Genomic DNA, 21,837 nt, shown 5'->3' with positions numbered 1-21,837 from the left:
ATAAACAGGGACAGTGACAGAATTAGTTACATTATAGGTCAGTATGTTGACATAATGTGTGCATGAATGCAAGTATCATGAGCAGAATTATGAATAACATTTAGGTAGGGATGGACTGTACGAGATATACTGCAACTTTGAAGGAAAAAAAACGTCAGAAAGCTTTTCTGAAATATGAATTAATCTTTAACTCTGGGCTAATGAACAAAATCAACCCTTGACTTTTCCCATGATTACAATCAAAGTACATTCTTATTTGCAGTGCAAAGCTATCATACATTACATGCATACAATGCTGAGGTAATAGTACCTTTAAATTATGTTTTTTATGGGTTATGAGGTAAATGATTGTTTATTTAACAGCTGTATAATAAAGGTATGTCAGAGATCATTTGGCACAGTGTGTCTTATTGATCCTACATGATGTTAGGATACTTAAATAGGTATTTGAATGCACATCTTTCTAAATGAGTACTTTTACAGTGTGGTATGGCTACTTAACTACATTAAATGATATGAACACTTCACACACTACTTTATCAGAGGAGCAAAACACTGCAAACACCAGCCCTGCTACTGGGAAGCCTCTTAAGGAGGGAGATTTTGTTCCAGAAAGGGAAACAAATATCCTCCCCTTTCACTAAATTTAAATGCGTTTATTTAAAGCCATTCTCCCAACGCTTTGTAAAACAAATGCCCCTTCCTAAAGGCTTCTTTTTCACTCCTCATTGGTAATAATAAAGCGCACTGCAGCGTCCCTCCTCCCCTCCTCCCGTGTGGTTTTACGCTTTTGATCCCCGAGGGACCTCGCGTTTTACATTCCTGGCATTCCGACCTCAGTCCCTCCTCGGTTACTTATTATCGCCGCCTGCTCTCTCCACAATCATTTCACAGCAAGAGAGGAGCGCGGCAGCTCGTCCGGGGGGGAAGGACGATGAGACACGTTTGACTCTAAAAAAGCCCATTGGAAATAGTGGAACTACTCTCAGTTTTTACTTCGACACCGAGGACAGCGTTTCGCTACGATGAGAGCGTGAGCTGGTAAGAGGAGCGCCTCTGTTTCTGTGTGTTCCGCCACGAGAGAAAGGACTAAATAAAACGCGCAGCGAACAGGAATGAAGTAGCTGCTTGGTAACTTCTGGTTGAAACCTTTGAGAGTGGAGTGTGTTGTGTTGTGAGGGAATTTAAAGTTTCTTTTCGAAAGTTTTTAAATGAAACATTTGCGTTGTTTAAGACCGAAGTTATGACCAAAGTTATTTTACAACGCGGTTTTGTGCGCTTTTGCTCCCCCGTGAGAGTGGAATTTTTGGCGCATGCATTTTTTTTCTCTCTTTGCCTGCTGTCTCCACATCTCTGTGTTGTCGCTGTTGCTCCTGTAGAGTCATGCCTGCACTGTTTTCATATGTTTTTCTAAGAGAGGAAAAGTGTTAACATGACATTAAAGTATATAACTGAATTGTCTGTATGTTGCTGGTTTTAACTGTCAGTGTCTAATAACCACTTTATTTTCTCATCCCCTTGTGTTCCAGGTTCACAGCTGATTTATTTAAGTACTTTCACACTGAGAAAAAAAACAAAACAAAACTCAACTGATCTCTCGAGAGAATAACTTTGTTCACTAAGCAGCATGACGTCCACTGAAGAGCCGTCTGGCACGGTCCTGCACCGGCTCATCCAGGAGCAGCTACGCTATGGAAACCCCACAGACACCCGCACCTTATTAGCCATTCAGCAGCAGGCCCTGCGCGGAGGCAGTGGAAGCAACAGTGGACCCAGCAGTGGAGGTGAAATGGGCAGGAGCCCACGGTCTTCTTTGGAGAGTCTCACCCAGGAGGACCCTCTGTTCCCTCAGCTTTCTGCGAGGCAGGAACCCCAGGGCCAGGAGCACCAGGGAGACTACCTTCACTCAGAGAGTGGCTACCAGCAGCACAGGGGGAAGCTGCCGACCTATGACCAGGCCAAGGAGCAGTCTCAGTATCTGGCCTCTCACTGGGCCCCTACAGGCCCCATCAGGCAGCTCCACGACGGGAACCTACTGCATGACGGGGTCTTCCACGAAGAAGTGGATCTAATGGAGCAGAAGTGCAGCCATGTGCGGTCGCTCAGCGAGCATCGCATGCAGATATCTCTGGAGAGGAACGATGCAGTGGCTAAAGCGGAGGCCATCAAGACCACCTCTCACAGCTACCCTGAGCTGCCTTACTACGCTCCACCAAGCCTCCAGAGTATGGGGCCAAGCATGGACAAACGCAACCCACCCCCAGAGTACTCAGCCTCCATCCAGGGCCAAGGATTTATCCCTCAACAGGTCCAGGAGCCAGTGCAGGCTCAGCAACACAGGTAACATAAGGAATTTGGTTGCCATGACCATACCTGTGACTTTGTGTGCATGTTTTTCAAACTACTTTATCATAACGTCATAGTGTGTGGCGTGATTTTTAGTTTTTACGAGAGCCCGCCCAGCCCTTTTTGTCTCACATTGTGTTTCGCATGCATAAACACATACTTATCAGTGTGAGTCATAACGTAGCCTGCATACCGATTCATGTTTCCTCTTTGAAATACGCACAGGAGAACAAGTCCAGCCCTGTAGGTGTTTGTAATGTTTGGCATACTGCAACAAGATAGTTTCACATGCTTGTGTTGCCTGGGATGCTTTTAGAAAAGTATGTTCCTCATATAGCATTTTTACATTCTCTGAAGCCACTGGAGTCGGTGATAGAGTCATAGGGTGATATTTCATATGCTATGTCTGGCTCAGACTGTTAAATTTAGCTTGAGCGACATTTAATGAACACGTTGGGTTTGTACTAAACATCGTCTCTCTCATAGGTATGTCCAGTCTGGTCAGTCGGCTGAACTTCCCGGCTACACATTCAACAGCCTGCCACCTGCTGGCTTGGAGGAGCCCAACCAGGTGGAGCTGCTGCTTATAGAGAACGAGAGGCTGAGGCAAGAGCTGGAATCACAGAGGGAGAAGGCTGGCCGTATTCATAAGGTAAGACAGGCGATAAGATGGGAGAAAATCTCATTTGACTGAAGCTGACATCTCTCACATTACACTCAAAATCAACACAAAAGGGAGGGCGCCCACAACGTGTATGACTCCATTTCCTGTCGAATAAAACAAAAACACAGTCCAGGCAGAAAGGTAACTGGCAGCCACTGACCCCAGTAAATAATTTTTTTTTTTTTACAATCAGAAGAAAATGCTTACAGTAATTTTCATGAGGAACGCCCAGACAACAACCTCCATCCCAGCCACCTGTCTCTGAAACACAACCCCAGTGAGCAGTTGCTCCCCTGATATCCAACCCCAGGCACACTCCCTCATCTGGACGGACAGATGAGATCAGCAGCTGCTACCTTCCTTCCATGCCACAGAGGCACAAACAGAGGTCACAGTCTGCTACTGTGTTTACGCGCTCCTCTCATTGTCTGACCTAGTGGAGGCCAGAAAGAGGCCATAGATTTTTTCAGAGTACTCTAGGGCTTGTCCCACAGCAGTCGACTGGTAGCTAATTGGAGGCTGGGTGAGAGTCTAAAGCAGGTGCTGTGTAAAAAAAAAATTTTTTTTGTTGTTTTTATACCAAACAGCAGTTTATTTCCACGCTCCCATTTGAAACCACAGTTCTTTCCCTTGCTCCCTTGCGTTATTTTTGACCCTCTGACCAAAGCAGAAACCTGAAATATTACATTTTCTTGTTCGGCGTGGTGGCAACGGCTTCTTGCGACATTTGACACCTCAGCCAATCTTTGCAAAAATCCACTGCTGCAGTTATGTCACATGGCCCTCGCCTTGTCTCAGCCTTAAAGAATGATAATTGCCAGGGTTGGAAAGTTTTCTCCGTCGGGCCGCAGCCCTGGGTAAACATGCCTTTGTGACTGCTGTAATGGTGGGTGTCTCTTTGCCGTTTCCACAACCCAGGCACAGGCATGCACACCTTCCCTCTGCTGGCAGCCTTCCCAAACCTGCTTGTGTGTGTGTGTGTGTGTGTGTGTGTGCGCGCGCGTGTGTGTATTGTGTTTCGCAGTGCGTTTTGTGTGTGTGCGCACTCACACACCTGGAACTGGAGCTATCAGCCCTCAGGAATGTAGATATAAATCAGCCTCACAGGGAGTGGTGCGGGCTTGAATTCCTTCTCTGAATTATACCTCACACACACAAACACACCCATACACACACACACACTGAGTGTACTGTTAACACACAGTTGCACATGTACCCATATGTATATCTATGTACTGTAACAACATGAATCACATTCCAGCTCCTCTCTGCTTTTTGAAGTAGGTTAACCATAAATTCCTCTTCTCTACCTTCTCCTCTCTTCCTCCTCTCTCTCTCTCTTTTTTTTCTTCTTTCAGCTGGAGCAGGAGATCCAGCGTATTTCAGAGGCCTATGAGACGCTGATGCAGGGCAGCAATAAGAGAGAAAACTTGGAGCAGACAATGAGGAAGAGGCTGGTGGCCGAGATCAGGAGGCTGCAGGATTTCAACAGAGACCTAAGAGGTACTGACACAAAACAAAGAAGAAGTAGTCCACATTAATAATAATACTAATATAGCTTCTCTGCGTGTATGATTTGTGTTTCAAGTCTAATTTTAACCCTTTGCTGCACACAGAAAACTTGGAAAACGCCAGAACACATGTTGCAAAAGAAGTCGAGGCCGCCGACCATAACCAGCACATCATGGCGAAACTCCTCGAACAAAGTAAGTATGTCATATTGTTTTTGGGCTAGTTTCCTCTTTTCTGCTCTATGTTACATCCTCCTTTGGAGTCAACATGCCTGACTGGGCTGGATTGCAGCGCAGCATGGGGCCCTTTTAGTTTAAAAAAAAAAAAAAAAAAAAGGCACCCTGCATGCAGGAATTTCTCTTGCATAACCTCGGCTTATTTGGTAAGACGGCTTAATAATAGGGAATTCAATCCGGGCACCTCTTTGTGAAGGGCCACTTCTAAATCACAGAGCAGCAGCAGTAGAATTAAGAGAAACGACCCCCCCCCCCCCCCCCCACCTGTTGTGAGTGTGATTTATGTTGTCTGTTTAAGGAAGTGGGCTCAAGCAGAGTGGTGGTGTTTGCATGGCCTTGATGAGGAATGCTCAGTGCTATGTGGGTCAAAGGGATAGTGCAGCTTTCTCCCCCTTCCTCCTCCGTCTTCCTCTCAGCATTCCACGAGTGCTTCGCTAAATGAAGAACACCGGCCACCATGTAGCGGCTCTGGTACTTATTACTGGGGCTGGACTCAGGAGGGAGGAATTGTGGAATCTTAATAGATACTTTCACCTGTTTTGAGAGAGGACCTCAGCGCAGTTTGAAGCCGGTCCCCTAACACACACTTAACCTTTGCTTTTCCTCTTCGCTTCAGACGAGGAGCAGAACTTGGAGCGGGAGCGCGCGGAGCGGGAGCTGCAGCGGCTGCGGTCCGCGGCCGAGGAGCAGAGCCTCAGGGCCAAGCGACTCGAGGAGGCCCTGGATGCGGCCCGGGGACGAGGCCGCCAGCTCGAGGAGGAGTTGAGGAGGAAGAGGGCTTATGTGGAAAGAGTTGAGAGGCTTCAGAGTGCGCTGGCTCAGCTGCAGTCCACCTGTGAGAAGAGGGAGAGCCTGGAGATGAAGCTGAGGACGCGACTGGAGCAGGAGCTGAGGAGTCTGAGGGCACAACAGGTAAAGGCCTTGAAAGCTATGATGGAGTCCATTGCTGCTAAATAATACAAAAGTAATAGAAGTGTATTTTTACCACATGTTTTAAATCCGCTCTCTCTTTTTATCTCAGAGGCAATCTCAGCCACCGGGAGTGACTATGGGCTCTCTCCAAGAGCGCCTACGTGAGCGCGAGGAGCGGATCCTGGCCCTCGAAGCCGACATGGTTCGCTGGGAGCAGAAGTACCTGGAGGAGAGCACCATGAGGCAGTTTGCCATGGAGGTGGCTGCCACTGCTGCCGCCCAGAGGTAAAGACTGATGTGATTTAACTTTCCCTCTGTGCTCACTGGGACATCTTGGATACAGATATCTTCCACTTAATTTGAATTAGAATTAAGCCCGGGACAATGTATTTGTCTTTTACAGAGACACCACCATCATTAACCACTCACCCTGCCACTCCTCTAACAACAGCTTCAATGAGGACCTGCCAGTCGCTGACTACAGGAATCAGGAGATGGAGAACAGGTGAACTTTCCATAAACCCCCTTTATTTTGAATGGAATATATTTAGAAAAGCCCGAAGTTGTCCTTCTGTTTGTTTATCAGCTTCCTGACGTGTCTTGCTCTGCTTCTGCTCCGCATCAGGATCCGAGCTCTGTACGCTCAGATCTTGGAAAAAGACGCCGTGATCAAGATCCTCAATCAGCGGCTGCACCAGGATCAAGGCCGGAAGGACGAGAAAAGCCCCCGAACGAACCTCCTGAATACGGCGGGGTCGACACTCCGACCGGCCTCCTCCACTCCCTCCATCTGCAACACCATGAGCAACACTAAGAGCCGAGGTGAGGAGCATAATGTTCCCTCCTTCAATAATTAATGTTTGTTCCTGAGGCAGAGCAGCCTACCCTATGCTTTACACTGCAGTAGTGCTGAAAGTGCAGACAGTGACCGCTTTCTGTGATTCTGTCTTGTAGGTAAGAGTCTTTCAGATGATCAGACTTTGCCAAACCACCAGTTCTCTGCTCAGTCTGAACCTGGGACGATAGAACGGAAGGTGGAGGGACCCAACAGCAAAGAGGCCGCCAGCACAGCTCAGCTCAACAGTGGTGAGTTATCTATCAAATACACACGGGTGGCTTTTATTTACAAGGGGGCGACAATCCAATAGTTCTCTCAGTATGAAACTTGAAAGCGAAATGTTTTCTGCACACGCAGCATCGAGCGTTAACAAACGAGCCAGCACAACACGCACACATGCGGCATGAAAGTAGACTTTTTGCCTACATGAAAAGAGCCTTGACTTCATGGATGTTCACATTGATTAACCACGCTGCGACTTCAGCACCCAACCAGATACCATCTGTGCAGGTCATGGTTCATAATGTGGGCCGTGTGGAATGTGCACGGTTAGGAAATAATGCGGATCTGTTGACTGAGCACATTCACCAGAGGGGTCTGTTTGACTGTGGAAAATATCTGTTAACCTTTAGCCGTTGCTAGCTGAGCTGTATCTGAGGCCACTGTTGTAGCTTTAAAACATTTATATAACCATCTATCCCCTCTGTCTTTCTATTTTTTTTTTTGTCCCTCCCAGATAAGGCAGCGCCCAAGAAGCTGCTGTTAAACCCCTTCAGAGGCCTGGACGAGCTGGAGTCGGAGGCGGTGGAAGTCTTCATTTAAGGAGCCGATATGCGGATTCTGAATGAGAAAGGAAAACAACGCGTGGGTGTCTGTGCGAGAACCGAGAATGGAACAAAAAACGCCGGATGCAAGAATGTCACAGAAAGCGAGAGCCCAACGACAAAAAGGACGTTTTAGAGGCAGAGCTGTGCTCCAACTCGCTTCCTCTCACTGAGCCGGTCAGCTGCAGGCAGCTTGCCCAGCTGAGTGAGAAGAGATGAATCTTCTGAGGTACTTGGACAGTATTGTGGATTGTAATAGGGCAACATGTTCTCAGAGAGTGTATGCCAAAATATTTATAAAGTTATAAATGCTGCTTTCCCCCCTTTATTATCCCCTTGCCCTATCCAGTGAACTAAGAAGCTACTTATTTATCTTATCTGGTTTCCACATTCCCCAAATATTAACTTAAGCCTCATGCTCTTCTAGATAAATATTCAGTAAGAGGTTATCTACGTGACCTGCATTCCCCTCCTCTCTTAAAAAATAAAATAAAAATGTGGACGTAATCTGAGTAATCTCATTCCCGCCATGCAGATGTTATCTGTTTGGAAGACTCCCCTTTGTAGTTTAAGCTGATAAGACAGAAAACACTGATTTAAAACGCTCTCGCCGTTCATACTTCTTCAGCCCGAGCAGCTGGCTCTGCGGAGGCCTTGAGGTGTGTGTGAGCGGCGGGCGGCGTTGTATAATTTAAAAGACTTTTTGGTATTTTGTTTGCCAAACTGACACAGACCTGGTGTTGTAAGTTTTTGGGACGGTGTTGATTTCTTTCTTTATTTTCGGATGCTTTTGTTTTTTTTCTTCTTCTTTTCAAAGTGTGTTTGCATGTGTGATTACAGTATGAGAGTAAGTGCGTCCCGACGTGGCGATTCTGCTGGTTTGGTCGCCACCGTCGTCGGACGAAAGTTGTGTGTTTTTGTTTACTGTGAGCTTTGGACTAACAAACAGGTTAATTATTATTATTATTATTATTATTATATATTTTCTACAGATGTTTGTATTGTTATTTTAGATACCATAGTGCTTTGAGCAGGACGCCAAAGAGTTTATGTGTGTTTGTTGTAAGTTATGTGCCGACAATCGCGGTCTTGTCAAGCTGTACACAACCAACCAAGTGTTGACTTCAAACAGACATTTCTGTGAACAATATGAAGGTTTTTATGGTTGAATTCATGCAACATTTCATAAAGCAATAAAATATTCTAATATACTTTAACTGGCTCATTGACTTGTGAATGATTTACTTTCCGCTCTCGGCAGTAAACACTCTGGTGCTAAAGATGAAATCGCAGATAGATAATCATAGCTTTCTCTTTGACGTCGTCACTCTATCTCCTCTTGTCCTCTCCATCCGCCACGGAGAAGAGAGCTCTCATTAATGAATACCAGAGCTGCATTCTTTTGGGTTCAACTTTCTCGGGTGGCCAGCTCTCTTGTTCTCCTCTCGCCATGAAGAGCGTGCTTGACATAGGCCGCATTCTCGCAGGGACACGTAGCCCCTTACGTGACAAAGACAGGTTTCTCTCAGATTAGCCGCTAATGCCAGCTGAAATTCCTGCGCACCTTCGCCACCATTCCTAGATGCTTTTATTGCCTCCGTTTCCACTCGCACCCGGAGGTGTTTACGCACTATTTCAGGACGCTGGAGCTGGAGATGAAGATGAGAGAATGTGTATCTTGTTCCCAAACAGATCCATCTGACGCACACACAAACACACAAACACACAACCGAGCCACAGATATCGACTTGCACCAGTTCGAGGCAGCTGAGCAACACCCACAATGAGATTTCACAATGCAGCAGGAATGACAAGGACAATGAATGGTATGGTGTCATCAGTGTCCATTCACGTGCCTCAACAGTCATTCTGTGTGGTTCGTTAAAAATTAAAAGCATCACAACAGCTCTAGCACACACCCGCTTTAATCCCGACATATTTCTGCCAATACAGGCTGCTCTGGTTTATTGACGATACCTTAACACGCAGCATTGTTCTAAAATAGTTTAGATGATATAACACAATGGAGGTTCGGTCTCCGGTACATTCTGCCACGTGGCAATGACCCCAAAACCTGCACAGCCAGAGTCATAAAGAAATATCTCCAGCTACAAGAACAAGGGTTTGACCTCTACATCATGGAGCCAGTCTACCAGTAAATAAAGAGATAGAAGTCAGTGAGACAGACTAAATCCGTGTGGAGAATTCTCCAAGATGCTGGAACTAGCTACCTGCCAAGTATGCTCAAATAAATGTGCGCAAGTGTATCTGGGACAACTGGTGCTGTTTTAAAGGAGGACAGTCACACCAAAAGGTCATCTAATTTATTTGTTTCATAATTCTTAAGGGCCTACAGCTTTTGTATGATACTATATTTATAAAATACAACAGTGCCATTATGAGAGAGCATAAGAACACAATTTGGTTTTGAATAGAAAGATCCTTTGATTGCTAATTTTCAAAAAAGAGATGCTGGTGATCCTAATCAAATGCATGTCAATTTAGAACCTTAATACAACTGATCATTAAATAGAAATTACTTCTATAGACACCAGTCTGTTTGACATTCGCAACCCAGTTTGAAGTGCTCCTTATTAGAAAGTGTTACTGATGCAACATATTCAACTCCGTCGGGAAAAGAAACAGATCGTCACAGACTTATTTCCATCTGTTTATCTGTTCCCCGACTTTCCCTCGTATCACTTATCCAGAAGTGACGGCGAATCTCTCCAAGGACGTGATCCACAGATGATGACCTCCAAGTGGAGAGTAGAAATCAAATATTCATTTTGTCTCTGGGGATTGTTCAAGCACCACACTACACCGAGACGTAATCAAACAGGCTAATCCGCCGAACCTCTGTGAGATAGGAGAAATGTTATTCAGAAATGTGTTAGATTACAAGAGCTAAGCAAGTCTTCTTTAAAACAAATGGATTTTACGTTGGTTAAAAGATGGCACTCCGCTGATTTTCACTTCATGTCAAAAGAACCACAACACAGTCTGAGAAAACTGATGAGTGTAATATCTTCTGGGGCTTTAAAAAGAGCTTTCTAAGGATTGAGAAAATAACCCGGGATTATGTGGAGTTCAATTTGTGTTACGGAGTCTGAAAATGTGGGCTTAAACAGGGATGGGTAGCGAAAACCATGCGATTAAGTAGCATCATTAGAGACATTTTTGTAACTTACATGAGGCAAAAGTCTTTTTTTACCTTTCTTTAATGTGTCTGTCACATGTCAACCAACCATGCATAAAGCCAGGACTAACTCTTTGGAGTACTCTTTAAAGGGAGTTTTCAATTCTTCTGTTGCATATAACACAACCTTGAACCCTAAATAAACACATCCACCCTCTATTCCCACACACACCTGAACAAAGTCAAAGCGCATCCTGCCAGTGTGTTTGATAATTGGATGGGGAAAATGTTAAAACACCTAAGCAAGCCTGGACTTGGACAGAGAGGATATGAGCGGGTGAGAGCGCAGATGCTTTTGACGGAGAGGCTTGTATGGGAAAACACAGAGCAGGAACTGGTGGTATGCGATGCCATCAATCTTATTTATGAACTGAGAGCTCTTATCTGGCGTACTGACTGACAACATTGTGAAGACTCGCCAACATTCCTCCGTGGATGTGAAAGGCAGCTGACATGTTTCGACTGCGGCTCTCGCTCTTTTTCCCAGAACTGGTATGATGGAGGAGGATAGAATGTAAATGTGAGTCAGGGGTGAAATTCCTCCAGTCTGAAACATCCAACAAAAGTTAATTTTCGACACTCTTTGGACCAGATTTCCCTCCTTTCTCTGGCTCAGCCACATGGGAGCTTCATATCGAACTGCACTGGGAGGAAAAAAAAAGGTTTTGTTGGTGCGTAAACAGATACGCCGTGTGGAAATGATCTTCTCACACAGTGTGTTTGTGTCTGGGTTAAGGTCCTGCCCTGTTTATGGTTTAAAGGCACATTCCTAATAAGCATCAGCCTTTGATATTTCAACACTTGCTGCAAATACACTGATGGTGAATAATGATATCCTTGACTCACACTGGCACTGTAAATGTATACATCTTTATTCTTTAAACCTAATAAACAAACACTCATTAGGCAAGAAAAACTGTAATTTTATTCACTAACGCACACAACAAACATACAGTAGCTACTGTGTACATATCACAGGCATGTGCACAGGCAAACACAAGAATAGAAATTAATTATGAGGCAGTGTGGTGACAAGCTGATTGACTGGCCTCCTCGGGGCAGATATTTGCTGCACTGTGTCCTAATAGACACATGAAATGACTTGTTGAGGAAGCAGAGGCCCTTTTTTTTTTTCTTCTGCCACTAAAGCCGTGGCACGTTTTTGGACATTGCTAACACATGCGCCAAGCACAGTGAGAAACACAGAAAGCTACATCAGCTTGTCACTACAGCTGCTTTTGTGTCATTCCTGTTTGTTCCGGTGCTGTGTGTTTTAAAAGTGCACAGATGACCTTGAACCCGAATTTCAGTGTGTGCTGCAGACTAATCAGCGTTAGAAGATATGATTCTGGTTTTGCACGTGGCCCGAAGGTCAATTCATTTTTTTAAGCGGTATGTAGGCCAACAGTCAGGCCTTTTAGAGCTCTTGATACGAAAATCTTCCTCAGGCATGGACAAGAGCGCACGATGTGTCACCGTATCATCAACGGCTTGCGATTGTTGTGAATAATGACATCAATTAAATGCTTAAAAGACAGATTTCAGTGACTTTTGGGGATTATTTACACACACACAAATCCCCTGGAACACAAAACATGAGGCGTGTACTGTAGTTACAGTACGTGCTCCACCTCCTGGAAAATATGCATTCTTTAACTTGTGAATTATTAGACTTGTTAACTACATACACACACAACCACACAAGCCATTTCACTTGAACTGCACATTTGACAGGTTGTCTTTTTTGGTAGAGTGGGGAACGATGTATTTTAAATATCTGTGGCAACTAAACAACATAGTGAGCAGCCAGTGGAGTGCTTAGGTCTGATACTATTCTCATACTGGTTATTACAGCTATTCATGTGCATATCCTTCTGAAATGAATAAGAAAGAGGCTATATCTCTAAAGAAATGCATTTTCCAATTGAGTCTTACTAAACACTGACAACTACTGGCAGGAGTCATACTATCCCGGTTTTACTGCCCGGTACATTTGAAGCTGAACAGTACCACCTGCTGGTATTTTCACTGGCTCACAGGTCAGTGCACAACTGTTTTCACCATTGTAAGTTTGCTCAAAGACTAAAATGTTTCTTATGTTCTCCAACACATTCTCCATAACACAAAACGATAAAGTCAATGTTAAACTATAGTCTTTAACACAGCTTCATAATCAAGAATATAGTTGTTCTAATCTATGCCATTTAATTTTTTTTTTTTTAGGTTCAACATACACTGACTGGCCCTTTTTTTCTGACTGTGAAGTGAATCACTAAAGATCTGTTACTGTTAGAAATTAATCAGTGTTTATTTAGAAAGCAGAGGTTGAAAAAAATAGGTTGGGAAGCACTGGAACATTTGGCAAACAAACTGTCAAGATCGAGATATAAGTAGATGAGAAGATTCAGTGCGTACAATCCAAGATGTGTTGAAGAACACAGAGCAGGAAGAAACCCTTGATCAGAACCCAGCTCATATACGAGGGGATTTATCTGGTTGATGCCAGGTAGACAGAAAGATACTTGATGATGCAGGATAGACCAACGAGTAAGGCATTATTAAAAGTATTCATTGTGGAAAGCTTGGGTATAGCTGGTGCACAGGAGACTACAGGAGAGTCCTGTGCAGTGGGTGGTTGGTTGGTTTGTGTATGGCAGGTGGATTGTGCCACAGATTGTCAGGAATGTACATGTCAGGAATGTCTACCGTGGCGGCGACGTATGATCGAAATTCATCATAAATATGCTAAGTACGTCTGAACTATGCACGTCGCCACTAAGCCATGTGATACACACGTCGTCTAAAAGTATGTCGCCTTCGGAACTTAGTGAGACATAGAGAAAAGCATATTGGATGAATGGGTAAAACGTTCACTCAAGAGTGCTAGCTTTTATCAGTGGTTTGGCTGGTGATTCTAGCCCGCATATTTAATGTTTTGCTGAACATTCCTTTTTGGAAAATGATGCATACACTGTGTAACGTGATTTCCAGTGTATCTATCCCAATTTCTCTGTTTTCGGGCAGACATGTTACATTTGAAATGCATTTTACATCTTTGAGCGGGAGTGTTGTATGCCACGGCAACTGATGTGTTTTTACCAGCACTGCTGTGAAGAGAAAGAAAATCAAAAGAAACAGCCGAAATATACAGTGATACCCATGTGCATTATGGCAGAAGAAGCTGCAAGCACAACAATTTTGCACGTCATCTCCATTAGTAGGTAATCCGTGGCACAATCCACCCGCCATATTACAGTCCCTATAGAGATTCAGCATTTATCCTGTCTCCTGGGGATATGCAATGCTAACAGCAAATGGTGAAATCCTAATAAACGCATGAATATTTAAAATAACACAGAATGAATTAATTCAAACAAAATAATCATCTTTTTCGGCTGCAAACTGAACGACAAACGTATGCCTTTTCTAAGTTAAGGCTAGTGGCAGCAGTTGAAAACTAATTGAAGAAGAAGAAGGTCGAAATGAGCATGCGCATGACAACACGCTAAACCCGCTATGACAGCCCCGCCCACCCAGTCACGCAGCTGATATAGCAACGACAACAACTAGCCAAAATAACTTAACGCTGTAGTTGACGTCTGCAACTCCAAACCCGTCCTCACTCCGCTATTTAATGAACACTTATAAGGGAAGAAGAGCTGCTTCGGAGACACAGGGACAACCATTTTTCCCCGGCATGTGCTCTGTAGTCGGATGTGATTCGTTGCGTCGCAGTGCGCAACGGTTCAAGTTACCAGAGGACCCTGAGAGGAGGCTGGAGTGGGTCCAGTTTCTGGCTACAGTCAATAAGCAGCGCTTCAAGGAATCGTCCTGGACTGATATCACTATTTGTTGCGACCACTTTAAAGATGGCAGTTTTGTCAGTCAGACCTCGAGTGACTTGGTTCAGCTTAAGGCCAGTGCTGTCCCATCTCTGTGTCAACAGTCAGAGCCTCATCAACAAACAGTGGAGAGACCTAAATGTGAGGTGGGTGTCCTTGTCTGTCATAATTCATTCACTTTGAGTCAAGCACACCAACATAACATTCAGTTATACAACTCACTTGCCAGTTTATTAGGTGATAATGAAGTCTTCATGACAGTTCAGTTTATGTTGACACTGTAAGAAAAGTTATAATTCAACTATATGATCATATTGGAGGATGTAGTTTGTGGTGCTGCTAAACTGTTATTTAGCCAAGCCCACTGACTACAATGGGGTTGTCAAAATAATAGGAACGCGTTTTGATGCAACAGTACAATTTCACAGTACAGAAAAGTGCAAAATCCAAAATGAATCATCAGCTCTCTCAGTTATTTTAAACAAATGCTGAACACCATAACCTTCATGAAGCTCAGGTTTAGTGCAGGACTGTGATATTAGAAGGTATTTATTTTCATTAATGTACCTAATGAATTGGTAAGTGTGTGTAAATACATGCAGTCAGTAAGAATAATGATTAAAAAAGGGTCCGTTTAAGAGCACAAAGTCAATTGCAACCTCATGAGCAAACTGTCTAATCCTCATCTTGTGTCCTTTGCGTCTTGCCTCAGATGTTGCTTGTTCTGAAAGGTGCGTAATGTGCCATTAGGGCAGTATAGTGCTGCCACACAGTACACTGATAGTGTGTTATCCACATTTACATACTAATATACCTATTTACCATCCAGCTGGTAAGTATGCTCATCCTACAGTCAGTGGCTGCTCGAAGCCGTCAAGTATTGATTAGTAAAATCACAACATATATGCACTGTAACCCTAACCGAATACAAAATTAACAGTCTTTTCCTTTTTTTTTTGTGTAGGAGCCTGAAGAAGTTGTTTGTCAACGTGATCAACTCAGAACATGTGATGGTCCGGTTTCTCCTGAAAAAGCAAGACCGACTTTAATGAGTAAAATAAATGGTGGGTGATTGCATTTTAATTACAGTGATACATTCTCTCAACTTATTATATATAATTGAATTTGCAGGTTCAAGAGAAGACCCAGCCCCAAGAGATGTCTCATGTTCACCTGATACTTCAGATACATTTGTATCACAGCCTAAAAATGCGAACACTGATTTAATGATGGAAAAGTAAGTTATGTTATGCTTAACTTTTTTCACACATTTAATGGCAGCTTTGTGTATAGATATTTTATTAGTCATAATAATTTTTTTTCTAGAGCTGCACTTCTAAAGATGACAGGAAAGTATGTCGTGAACGAAAAACGCCTCGTCCAGTTGTTCCACAGCAAATGTCCGTCCTGTGAATGTGAGCTTGAGATGGAAAAAGCCACCCAGGGCGTACTCGTCACGTTGAACCAGAAGTGCCTTCAGTGTGACTACACGTACCATTGGAACAGCCAGGTCAATGCTGTCCCAGCAGCTGAAGATCTGAGGGGACGCACAGAAGTAACTTTAGAGGTAGGACATCAGATGTCAACAGATAACACCCAAAGCAGCATCACAAAGGTCCCTGAGATTGTTGCAGTTATAGATGAGGAGAGCGATCCGATGGATGGAACGGAGTCAAGTGATCCCTGTGACATGGATTCAGATGAGGACTGGAAGCCACTGAGGAACGTTTTGCCGGTTAAAGAGCTCCACAAGGAACCCAATGAGGAATCCAGAGACAAAGGGGAAGCGGAACAAGCTGTATATCCTCCTCTCGCCCACAAAAACAGTCGGCTCTGCACAGATTGTGGAAAGTTTTTTCACAAACAAAAATCTCACACTTGTGAGCACAAAATAAAGCCTTATTCCTGCAACATTTGTGGCAAGAGGTGCGTCAGTGAAGTTGCTCTAAATTCCCACAGCAGAGTGCACGACGAAAACTACGAGTATCGCTGCAAATACTGCAATGTTGCGTTCAAGACGAAGGTGGACAAAGTCGTTCACGAGGAGACCCACCTAACTCAAGAAAAGCCCTACAAATGTCCGGACTGTTCTGAGATGTTTTACACAAATAAGGAGCGTAGAATCCACCTGGAAGATCACAGAGGCCCCAAACAGTTAAAATGTCACATATGTGAGATTGAGTTTCTCTGGCCGCTTTCTCTTCAGAGACACTTAGCGGTGCACACAGGAGAGAGGCCGTACAAGTGCTCAGTGTGCCAGCGTGGCTTCAACCAGCAGAGCCACCTGAAATCCCACATGCGCCTGCACACGGGAGAGCGTCCTTTCAAGTGTCAGCACTGTGACAAGAGCTTCAATCACAACGTGAGCCTGAAGAGTCACGTCCAGCGGTACCACGCACCGGGGTCAGGCAAATTAAACAAAGAGGAAAGTTACACTGGTGATCAGGGTAACGGGAACAAGAGAGGTGTGGACTCAGGACTTGACAATGCAAGTGAAGAGGATACAGATGAGGAGGTGCAGGAGGAGAGTATGCACACACCCAAAAAGAAAAAGAGGAGCACAGGTAGGCCGATAGGAAGGCCGAAGAGCTTTGGATCAGGTAACTTCGTTCTGGCAGTTCAAGTCAAAGGCCAGGATTCAAACTCTAAGAGAACACACTGCAGTGATGTAGGCCACGAGGATGAGACAGCAGACAACAACTCATCCTTTGATTCTCCGGAGGAGAAGAGGAAGAAGGTGAACACAGCGAGATCGAGAGGAAGAGCGAAATATTCTGATAGTGACTCAGACTTTGACCCAAGGAGACCCAGCAGCATTAACAGCGCTAAAGGCTTAGGGAAGCGAAGAGGACAACAGAGGAGTAATCTGGTTGTGTGAAGACTCAAAATGAATTAACTTAAAGGGGTTTTATGAAAAAGGCTACAGGAAGTGGTTGTTTATAAAGAACTGGACTGTATGTATAAATTATTAGACATTCAAAACACATGCACCTTAAGAGAAGCTGTTTCTTTCTGTATATATGTCATTGTGACACATTATGGTTAATAAAAAAAGTCATGTAATTTTATTACTGCTTTCCTGTAGTAGTATTGAACCTCGACAGTATACACAGCATTTTAATGAACTGATTTACCAGGGTTTTCACTTGGGTTACCATGTAATTTTCCTGGTACAATAAGAATATTTGTATTTGCGGTGCCTGGGGTCACCATAATTCACAGACGTCGCTGCAGTTGAAGTGTTTCATGGCAGGAGGCAGTGGCAGTAAGAGAGAGGAAGCAATAATATCCAGACAACAAGAAGTTCTAGGGAGAAGTGTTTATTTTTTCCAGTGCCTTCGGAAAACGTATGTTCTTTAATTAAATGTCTGATTTCCTCATATTTAATCTATTAGTAGTAGTGTTCAGGTCCAGACTCCATCCAGGTGATGGCGCTAATGCACGATAATGTTTTTTTCCCCCAACCATCATTAAAATCAATAACAAGGCGACGACGTCATCAAACTGCGCGGACCCGGCCACATAGCTATTCTGTTAGCATCATAGCGACTAGCAACATTGCTAGCTGTTAGCTTGTTATTGTTGCTGCTAGAAATTTCCAGTTCTCCTTAACATGAAACTTTAACGCCGTCCGACCACTTTAAGAGCCAGGCTGTCAAAGCTTAAATCCAGGATGTGCTCCGTCGTCGGATGTGATTCATTTCGTCGCGGCGTTCACCGGTTCAAGTTACCAGAAGACCCAGAGAGGAGACTGGTGTGGGTCCAGTTTCTGTTTGAAGTCAACGGACAGCGACTCAAGGAATCGTCCTGGACTGATATCACTATTTGCTGCGAACACTTTACGGACGACTCCTTTGAAAGGCTCACTCCGGTTACAGGCACAGTGCAGCTAAAGCCCGATGCTCTCCCATCACTGTGTGTCAAGTCAGAGCCAGAGGAGCATCTGGAGAGTCCTCAACATCTGGTGAGTCTGCTGCTCCAGCTGCGACCTTCTCGACTAATGATCGAGCACAGCCAAAGGCCTGTAGGAATGTTATTGTCATGTATAAATTCAAATAGATGGTTAAGTAAAGCAAGTATTAAGTAAACAATCCAGGACTGTATTGTCATAAGTTACTTTCCACCCTCCTTCTAGTATTTAACAATGGTAGAAGCAGTATGCAGAACCTTTACTTGAGTAAAAGCACCAATACAACAATAAAAAGTTATGCATGAAAATCCAATTTAATAAAAGTATGCACATAATTTCAAATATCAGCAGGAAAATGCAGTTAAAAGTTTTAAGCCCCAAGAACTGATCCCTCATACTGACATATTATTATGTGTGCCCTCGGTAAATCATGAACACTGAGGCATCAGCGTGTAAGCAGCATGTGACTGTTGTAGCTGGAGGAGTTAAATGCAAACATGACGCCAAAAAAATCAGAGGATCATTAGATGATTCATGGAAGAGGAAACAACACACGTCTTATACACTTTTTGTTGGCTAGTGTTATTCTTCTAGTCATATTTGATGCGATACTGGATCATTTGGACATGTACAGAAATGGAAAATCAATATATGGTGGAGCTGAATAACTCATAGACATCTGAATTGTGACACACTGCGTTGTGAAAGACATCCAAAGCCATAAAAAAGGTTGGAAATCACTAGTCGAATCTGTTGTATTTTAAAAAAGCTTTGTTTATTCTATAAAATCTAGTAAAGTAACTAAAGGTGGAGTAGAAAGTACAATGTTTACCTCTGAAATGTGGTGGAGTGGAAGTCTAAAATGGCATCAAATGGGAATATCGAAGTAAAGTTCAAGTACCGCCAAATTGTACTTAGGTACAGTACCTGTCTGAGTATTATTATTTTAATTATTTAAAAAAAAAAAGACACATACAAGTATGGTACACGAGGCATAGTTTCATTCCCTTAGTTGAAATATCGTTTCTAATGACGACTCTCTAACTTGTTGCTGTGTTATTTGTAGCTTTTATTTACTGTTTTGCTACTTTGCATAGGAGCCTTTCAGAAGCACAGAGGTTACTCTTCAGTATGATGATCATAAAACCCATGCTAGTCCAACATCCTACACTGATGATTCTTCTACTTCAATGGGTAAGAAATGTGACAGTTTTATCCATCCGTCAGAATCTGCTTTTACTGAAATATATTCATTTCGTGCAAATAATAAACTTTCACTTGCAGTTGACCCAGAAAGCCCATCGCAGAGTGAGTCTTCGGCTTCGTCAACGTCCGATTATAGTGAGATGATTCAGCAAATTGAGAACATCGACATGATCAGGAAAAAGTAAGTCAAGCTGACAAGACAAGGTGTGTTTTGACTACACTGAACCATTATCTCAAACCATTTTGTCCTTTGAATTCTTTTTCAGAGCGGCGCTTCTTCAGATGAAAGGGAAGTATGTTGTAAATGAAAAATGGCTCGTACAGTTGTTCAGCTGCAGGTGTCCTTTGTGCGGCTCCAAAGTAAACGTGGAGAAGGTTACCCATGGAGTGCTTCTCGTCTTGAAAAAGCAGTGCCTCAAGTGTGACTACAAAAACCTGTGGAAAAGTCAGGTCAACGCTCGGATCCCCAAGGGTGGAGGCACAGCAGTGACGTCTGAGGTAGGACACCAGATCTTTAGTTAACCACAGCCAAAGTGCAGATTTTAAATTCCACTAATACCCATTGTTGTCACTGTTTTTCAGACAAGGGCACCATCAACAGGTGATAATCAAAACAGCAACACAGATGTCTCTGAGAGCGACGCAACTAGTGACGAGGCGTCCACGGATGAAACGGTGGAATCAGGTGAATTGGAGTTGGACGACGACTGGAATCCAGCCAGGGGCGTTTTCGAGCATGACGGGCTGTACAGTGAATCTGACGAGGAGAGCACTTACGACAATGACGACTATCTTTCATTCTTCCCCCAACACAGCGAGCTCTGCACGGACTGTGGAAAGTTCTACAATAAACGAAAGGGTCACACGTGCGAGCACAAAATTCGGCCCTATTCCTGCAACATTTGCGGAAAGAGGTGCGTTAGTGAAGTCGCTCTAAATTCCCACAGCAGAGTGCACGATGAGAACTACGAGCATCGCTGCAAGTACTGCCATGCCACGTTCAAAACAAAGGGCGACAAAGTCAGTCACGAGGAGGTCCACCAAACCGAGGGAATGCCCTACAAATGTCCGGACTGCTCGGAAACGTTTGCCACCAACAAGGAGCGCAGAATCCACCTGGAAGATCACAGAGGCCCCAAGCAGTTGAAATGTCACATATGTGGGATGGAATTTAACCGCTCCACTCCTCTTCAGAGACATTTGGTCGTTCACACAGGAGAAAGGCCGCACAAGTGCTCGGTGTGCCAGCGTGGCTTCAACCAGCCGAGCCACCTGAAATCTCACATGCGCCTGCACACGGGAGAGCGGCCTTTCAAGTGTCAGCACTGTGACAAGAGCTTCAATCACAACGTGAGCCTGAAGAGCCACGTCCAGCGGTACCACACACCGGGGTCAGGAGGGCAACAAAAGGCGGGCAAAGTAAACAAAAGCAAAGGTGCCACTGGTGGTGCTCAGGGTAACGGGAACAAGAGAGGTGGGGATTTTACGCTTCACGTCATAGAGGAAGAACGGGAACGGAAGTTTAAAAAGAAGAGGATATATTTGCCCAAAAAGAAAAAGAGGAGCACAGGAAGACCCATCGGGAGGCCTAAGAGAAATGTACCAGCAGAAAATATTCAAGGACAGGGTTCAGACACGAACGCCGGCAGAGTAAAGGCGCAGAGGTTGAAGAGAACACGTTGCAGCGATCAAGAAAAGGAGGGCGAGCCTATTGAAAGTGACATATCCTTTGACTCAGCGGAGGAGGAGCTGGAGGAGGAGGAGGAGGAGGAGAGGAACGAGAGGGCGATGGAGGACACAGTGAAATCAAGAGAAAGAACAAAAAACTCTGATTGTGATTCTGATTTTGACCCTGCAGAAAAGAAGAAAAAGATACTCGGTAATCAAGGCATTCAGTGAGAGCTCAGGGGAGATCAAGGAAGAAGACCAGGACTGGCTGCTGTGACCAGTTATATTGTTTTCTTAAAACATTTTATTACTGTTAAAACACATAATTTTACTTTTAATTTGAAAAAGGAATTGTAACAATATCAGACTGCTTAAAGGTGAAACTGATGAGATGTTAGTTGCCTGTGTTTTATTTTGAAAACCCCCAACTTTTATATACAGCAAGACCTGTTGCTTGCAGCACGTCTGCAACTGTCACCTGTTTGGACGGTATCTGCAGTTATCAGAAGTTATCGCTGAAGGCAACAGCTGGAAAAATGCTTAGGTAAAGAAAATGCTGATGTTTATATTCATATGCACAGTAAAAGCTGTAGCTTAGACCTTATCATGAAATTCTTTGCAAATCTCTCACTAACAACACTAAATAAATAAATATAAAACATGCAAAGAGCAAAAATATA

At 44.0% G+C, this 21,837-nt stretch overlaps 3 protein-coding genes across 4 annotated transcripts; all 3 read left to right on the top strand.

Annotated features, from left to right (window-relative positions):
* Positions 1–897: 897 nt before the first annotated feature.
* LOC311489493 (angiomotin-like 2a) lies at positions 898–8,566 on the top strand. Of its 2 annotated transcripts, none has more exons than XM_084546599.1 (11): positions 898–1,041; positions 1,530–2,340; positions 2,833–2,998; positions 4,369–4,513; positions 4,627–4,716; positions 5,375–5,670; positions 5,780–5,955; positions 6,122–6,175; positions 6,296–6,492; positions 6,625–6,756; positions 7,245–8,566. In XM_084546599.1, the coding sequence occupies exons 2-11, from the start codon at positions 1,628–1,630 to the stop codon at positions 7,328–7,330; spliced, it is 2,055 nt and encodes a 684-aa protein (XP_084402725.1). In that variant the 5' UTR covers positions 898–1,041; positions 1,530–1,627; the 3' UTR covers positions 7,331–8,566. The 2 variants fall into 2 exon arrangements, with proteins under 2 accessions (XP_084402725.1, XP_084402724.1); XM_084546598.1 differs by having other exon boundaries at positions 6,074–6,175; positions 7,245–8,565.
* Positions 8,567–13,810: 5,244 nt separating this feature from the next.
* LOC311488988 (uncharacterized protein) lies at positions 13,811–17,587 on the top strand. Its single transcript, XM_084545874.1, has 4 exons — positions 13,811–14,519; positions 15,338–15,437; positions 15,505–15,610; positions 15,700–17,587. The coding sequence occupies exons 1-4, from the start codon at positions 14,166–14,168 to the stop codon at positions 17,249–17,251; spliced, it is 2,112 nt and encodes a 703-aa protein (XP_084402000.1). The 5' UTR covers positions 13,811–14,165; the 3' UTR covers positions 17,252–17,587.
* Positions 17,588–17,705: 118 nt separating this feature from the next.
* Positions 17,706–21,549, top strand: LOC311489605 (uncharacterized protein). The gene is made up of 5 exons (XM_084546751.1): positions 17,706–18,337; positions 19,381–19,477; positions 19,568–19,670; positions 19,756–19,987; positions 20,072–21,549. Exons 1-5 carry the CDS (start codon positions 18,047–18,049, stop codon positions 21,386–21,388), a joined length of 2,040 nt encoding a protein of 679 aa, XP_084402877.1. The 5' UTR covers positions 17,706–18,046; the 3' UTR covers positions 21,389–21,549.
* Positions 21,550–21,837: the final 288 nt, after the last annotated feature.

Source organism: Chelon labrosus, assembly GCF_963514085.1.
Source record: "Chelon labrosus genome assembly, chromosome: 6".
Taxonomy (NCBI): Eukaryota; Metazoa; Chordata; class Actinopteri; order Mugiliformes; family Mugilidae; genus Chelon; species Chelon labrosus.
Note: the sequence above shows the minus strand (reverse complement) of the source record. Positions and strands in the feature narration are given on the sequence as shown.

Bases quoted from the DNA above. Each gene is read 5' to 3' on its own strand.
- LOC311489605 (XM_084546751.1), top strand. From the start codon at position 18,047: ATGTGCTCCGTCGTCGGATGTGATTCATTTCGTCGCGGCGTTCACCGG. The intron at 18,338-19,380 runs GTGAGTCTGCTG...TACTTTGCATAG, and splicing joins TGGAGAGTCCTCAACATCTG to GAGCCTTTCAGAAGCACAGA. The intron at 19,478-19,567 runs GTAAGAAATGTG...TTTCACTTGCAG, and splicing joins TGATTCTTCTACTTCAATGG to TTGACCCAGAAAGCCCATCG.
- LOC311488988 (XM_084545874.1), top strand. From the start codon at position 14,166: ATGAACACTTATAAGGGAAGAAGAGCTGCTTCGGAGACACAGGGACAA. The intron at 14,520-15,337 runs GTGGGTGTCCTT...TTTTTTGTGTAG, and splicing joins TGGAGAGACCTAAATGTGAG to GAGCCTGAAGAAGTTGTTTG. The intron at 15,611-15,699 runs GTAAGTTATGTT...TTTTTTTTCTAG, and splicing joins ACTGATTTAATGATGGAAAA to AGCTGCACTTCTAAAGATGA.
- LOC311489493 (XM_084546598.1), top strand. From the start codon at position 1,628: ATGACGTCCACTGAAGAGCCGTCTGGCACGGTCCTGCACCGGCTCATC. The intron at 5,671-5,779 runs GTAAAGGCCTTG...TTTTTATCTCAG, and splicing joins GGAGTCTGAGGGCACAACAG to AGGCAATCTCAGCCACCGGG. The intron at 6,493-6,624 runs GTGAGGAGCATA...TCTGTCTTGTAG, and splicing joins GAGCAACACTAAGAGCCGAG to GTAAGAGTCTTTCAGATGAT.